Source organism: Lipotes vexillifer, unplaced genomic scaffold (assembly GCF_000442215.2).
Source record: "Lipotes vexillifer unplaced genomic scaffold, Lipotes_vexillifer_v1.1 scaffold39, whole genome shotgun sequence".
Taxonomy (NCBI): domain Eukaryota; kingdom Metazoa; phylum Chordata; class Mammalia; order Artiodactyla; family Lipotidae; genus Lipotes; species Lipotes vexillifer.
In genome coordinates, this window is record NW_006787038.1 from 3953589 (window position 1) to 3958939 (window position 5351).

General features: G+C 61.9%; 1 protein-coding gene across 1 annotated transcript in view; it reads left to right on the forward strand.

Moving 5' to 3' along the window:
• TMEM63C (transmembrane protein 63C) overlaps positions 1–694 on the forward strand; it is a 73744-nt gene extending 73050 nt beyond the window's left edge. Inside the window, exon 24 of the mRNA XM_007459767.1 lies at positions 494–694. Within this exon, the coding sequence (XP_007459829.1) occupies positions 494–694 (201 nt within the window). The remainder of the gene's footprint in view (positions 1–493) is intronic.
• Positions 695–5351: the final 4657 nt, after the last annotated feature.

Consider the following 5351-nt stretch of genomic DNA (forward strand, 5'->3'; position numbering starts at 1 on the left):
CCCAGGCATTCCGGGGCCCATGCCTGGATTTCACAGGTTACACGACCAAGACCTCAGAGAGCAGCCTCAGTTTCAAATCCTGGCCAACCAATGACACAGCCCGAGGGAGTTGGATGTGCCTCTGAAGCTGTGTTAGAAAATGCGCTCGCTCAGGAATGGGGGGGGGTCCCTCCAGACCCCAGTGTAAGGGAGACTCATGTCATCACCCCCTGGGTTCAGCCTGACCTGGAACCAAGAATGAATGGCACGTGTGCTGAAGGAAGAGTAGACTAGGAGACACACTAACCAGCCTAGGGAGCACGTAGATGCTCGATAAATGATCGAGAGCAGCTGGGCAGGCGGGATGGCCAGGACTTGGGCTGCGGGGGAAGAAAGAAGGAGCCGCGGCTTAGAGGCGCAGAGGCTCTGCGGGTAAAGCATGAGGGGGAAGCGTGTGCCCAGGGCCTTGCCGCCGATGTGACCTCACCCCATCTCCCCTCTCTGTCCTGAGCAGCTGTATGTGGCCACCGTGCTACAAGAGCCGGAGATGAACCTGACCCCAGCCTCCTCCCCCGCCCGGCACACCTACGGCACCATGAACGGACAGCCGGAAGAGGGAGAGGAGGAGGGTGGTGTGAGGGGCTTTGCAAGGGAGCTGGACTCGGCCCAGTTCCAGGAAGGGCTGGAGCTGGAGGGCCAGAGCCAGTACCACTGACCAGGACCCAGGGCCTCCACCTGGCGACGCCAGCCGGGAGTGGCGGCCAGGGGAGAGCCCAGCAGGGGGAGGCAGGAGGGCAGCCTGGACCGCCGCCCCACTACCTCCTGCAGACTTTGGGAAGGCCCCAACGGAGCCCCGGCTATCTGTCGGCCACGTGGAGGCCCCGACCTGCTGACCAGCTAGAACGGGAGATGACAGGCAGCGTCGAGGGACCCCAGGATGGGATGGAGGATACCGGCGAGCACCATGTCTTGGGGGCAGGGGCTGGAGCCCTGAGCACAGAGACTGAGGGCTGGGGGACCTTCCTGGGGTCACGGTGAAGGTTCGCGTCAGGGAAGAGGCAGGAGGAAGCCCACTGGAGACTCTCTGGGGTCCTCGCCACCCTTCCACCAGCTGCCCTGCCCAAGGAGCTTCTGCTGCTGTCCTACCCTCACCCTCACTCCCAGCCCACCCCTCTCCTGCAGTCTGAGGAAGCAAAGGTATGTATGCTGGGCCTCGCCAGCAAGACACAGACGGCCACCTCCTCCGGGTTTCCCTGCATGGGCATCTGTAAAGAGAAAGTCTCTGCACCCACCCGCAGGAAGGGGCAGCTGAGACCATAGACTTAAAGGAGGCGACTGAGCCCCTTCCTGTTCCTCTGCCCCTCATCAGATGTCCCCAGGAGCAGCAGGGTAGAGAGCCTTCTCCTTTCTATTCCTGCAGGAGTAGCTGGGATGCGGTCACGCAGGGCTCATTAAGTGGGACCTGTGTGCACTTTGATGAAGGCTGCTGGTTACTGTAAGGTGGGCGGGGCAGAGGCAGAATTCATGGAAGGAGGTCTGCTCCCAAAATGCTGAGTGATGAGAAACCCGATATACCTCCCCAAGCCCCGGGGCCTAATGAGAGGACCCCCAAGGTCGAGGATGTGGCCACTGAGAGCTGCCCCGGCCGCACGCCCATCTGAGTGCCTAGGCCCCCAGGGTGACCAAGGTGGGGGGTAGCTGAGGGTGAGAAGCCCATGCTGCAAACTGGAGGCACCGGCCTCTCCCCGGCCTCCGAGCAGGACCCTTCCTCTCCTCTCGGGGCCGCCCTGCACTCCGCACTGAAGAGCAGTCCAGTGGCCTCCAATGTGGTCCTGGCTCAGACACTGTGGATGCCCTGCGGGGGACTGAGGGGCGCAGGCGGGAGCTGCGTCCTCCATGGACAGGCAGAGTGAGGCTGCCCTCCCGGGGCGGCCCCCACCCGAGGCCTGGAGGAGCCGAATCCTGAGTGGGAACAATGCTGGTGCCACCACTGCTGCAGGCCGGGGGTGTGCAGGCCTCTGGGGACAGGCCCCCATCAGGACCACCAGGCAGCCAGCTGGGGAGACACGAAGAAGGGCTGGCCAGGGCCTGGGTGCACCAGAATGAGCCAAGTCAAATGGGACCTGCATGCTCTAGAGCTCTCCTGAGCGCCCTCCTCCAAAGGTCTGGGCCCCTGCAGCCAACCTACTGAAGGTGGGCGTCCAGGTTCACCTCACCTGGGTGTTTCCCACCGGCTGCCGGGCACACAGATGCTCCTGAGCTCAGATCACCTGAGCCTCACTTCTGCTCCACCCGCGCCCACATTCTGGCTCCAGAAGCTCCGAGCTTGACCCCAGAGGAGAATTAGCACTTGAGGGGCAAATACTGCTCTCCCCCGAGAGCTCAGCCCAGACCTTGACGTGAGGGATATTTCCAGAGAGCCTGGCTCATCTGGGAGGAGGCTGTCTCTCCTCGTCCAGGTAGGAATAAGGAGGAAATACCCAGCTGGTCCCTCGTAAGCCCAGGCCCCGCGGGGCTATCTCCCCCAAGCATTTCACCAGCCAACAGGGGGAAATGGTTCTTTCCAGGACAGTCCAGCACGGAGCCCTGCCCACCGTGGGGAGGTGGCAGCTCCAGGCCCTGCCCCACCCCCAGGTGTGTGGCGAGGGCCGTCCTGCCAGAAGCTGGCCTGAGGGCTCTCCTTCACTTGGCACTACTTGCTGGCATCCGCCCCGGCCTCCACAGCCCCTGCGGGGCTGTTCCTGCTGCTTGTCTCGCCTCCCACTGCCCAGTTGGCAGCCTGTGGAAGCTACATATGGAAAGGTCCCAGCAGATGCTATGGCAGCATGGCTGGGGCTTCCCCCTCTGAATCTGGGTCAAGTGCAGTCTGGTTCTGAGAGAAGACGGTGAGGATGTTGGGAAAGTTGCTGCGTCTACTGGCTTCTCTACTCTTCCCGGAGACCCTGGCCACAGCCGCTCGACCTCCCGTGGTCACTGCTGCGGGTGTGGGCGTACTTTGGCTCTTTACACGCCACATCCAGGTCCTCCTCAAGCATCTCCCCTCCAACCTGCTCTCTCGGCCCACACGCTTCTCACCCACTGGCCTCCGCCTACCACCATCCACCCCATCCCACTGCCCACTTCCCAGCTGCCCCTGCCCCATCTGTTCCCCCAAGCCCCGCCTCTCAGACCTGATCCTCTCTGGAGGGAGCTGCCTCCGGGGACCAGGTATTGCCTAGAGCCTTTGAGAAGTGCCCCTCCCGGGGCCTAGGGCAGCTCCAAGCTTGCCTGCCTCTTCCTCAGACACTTCTGGAAGCAAAGTGCCTATCAGCAGCATTGCATCCTCTGGGGACCCCGGTGGGGAGTGTGGACTTCCCTTGGCCATCACCACTAAAGGAATGTGTCAGAACGCCGAACCTTCTTGTTATTAACGCTATGACCGTGCCTTGAATAAACAAGTCCTCCCAACCTCTGCTGGCCTGTGCCTCTGCATCTGAACCAGCCCGGGGGGGTCCTTCCCTGCATCTAGAAGGAGCCAGAGCTCCCTGAGGCGGCCAGGCTGGAGCACCACATCTTGCTTTGTGGCTTTGGCCCCTGGGGCCAGAGCTGCCACTCTGGGACCCTTGACCCCTGAGGCCTTCCCTGGCCCCTGTCCTCACAGGGGAAGGCCTGGCAAATGCTGCCTCGTCTGCTGGAGAAACAGGAAGTGAATCTGCCTCTTTCCACCGTGGATGCTCTGAGAGTCCCCTGAGCAGTAGGGGAGAACTTTCCGGTCCATGAGCTACCCAGGAAGCCACCAGGGCAGCCTTTCCCGGGCAGCAGAAGCCCTGGGGTGAGTGCTGGGCCCTGAGAGTGGGCCCCCGGCCAGATGAGCAGCCGGACTTGACAAGACAAAGACTTCAGGTGGGAGCCCCCAGGGAGCAGCAGGCTGGGCCCAGGTCTGCACCAGCCTCCGCCAGCAGCACGAGGGCAGGGGGAGGTCAGGGAGAGGTTGGGCATTAGGGGGGTATGTGGGGCTGTCACAGCAGGCCTGCACAGGAGAAGAAAACCCTCTAGCAAAGGGTAGCTATGTCTGCTGTCACACCTGTGGCAAGGCGGGTAAATTCCCTGCCCTGGGGGACATGTGTCCTGGCCCTTCCTCTAGCTAGCTCGCTGACCCTAGGCTGGTCACCTCATCCTGAAAGCAGGAGGACAGGAGGCTGACCACTCTGCCTCATTACTGAATAGAGCAGATTCAGCCGCAGGGACAGAAGGAACAAGGGTGTGGAGCGGGGCTTCCTCCCCCGCCGCTCCCTGTGAGGACAGAGGCCACTCTCGGGGCACGGTGCCCAAGGGATGCTCCTGAGCCCCCCTCGCTGGACCTTCTCCTCAAGCTTCCATAGTCCACCCATGGGCAAGGGCTCAAAGCCCCCCATGGTGTGAACCCAGGCAGGGGGCCAGGGCTCATCCCCTTGACCCCTCCCCTCTCAAAGCAATTATCTTCCAAGTCGAGTCAGATGAAATCCACAAGAGATGCTTCAGTGGGGAAAGGAGTAGGAAGACCACCCTGGCCGGGTGGGAGGGGCTAGGTCCTGCTGCCTGGGAATGGGGATCAGGGGGTTAAGGAGGCAGGGAGTGGGCAGATGGCCAAGAGGGAGGCCTGGTGCCAGGGAGGTCCAGGATACCAGCTCCATGGGGCTCCGCCCAAGAGGGCATTGGTGCACCAGACTGAGTGCCAGGTTGGACTCTGTAGGACTGGGGAGGAAGCAGAAGGGCCCTGGGCTCCAGGAGGCTGTGCCTGGAGGCCAAGCTTGGGGCAGCTCCCTGCCACCCTCCCAAAGCCGTCATGCTCGGGAAGCTCCATGCTGGCGGACTCTGGGTTTCTGAGCTCGCTCTGTGAAGGGCCCGGGGAAGCGTGGCGGAGCCTGGCTTATGGGAAGACAGTTCACGGGTGTTTTCAACAGAGGCTGTTTTTTGAACATCTGAGGTCCCACCTTGACAACCAGCAGCCCAGCATCTCTCAAGCTTCAAGTGCTGGGTCTCTAGCCCAGCTGCAAACTGCAGTATCCTGGGAGATTTTAAACAATCCCACCATCCAGGCCCCCTCCGTGAACAAGCCAGAATTACTGGGGCGGGGCCCGGACATTTCTATTTTACGAAATCCCCCCGGTGACTCTGGTGTGTAGGAGGGTTGAGTGAGCAAGGTTCTCATGGAGCTGTAAGGAACCATCCCAGCCTCATGGCCCTGGAACCGGGCAAGCTGGTCTCAGCACCTCACACCGCCTCTCACCTCGGGGAGGGGGTGGCCCTGTAGCTTGTGCATAGTTACAAATCCACAGGCTGGGAAACCTCTCCTCCCTTCACTCTGCCTCCAGAGAGCTCAGAAGGCAGGTGCCTGGTAGGTAATCAAAGAT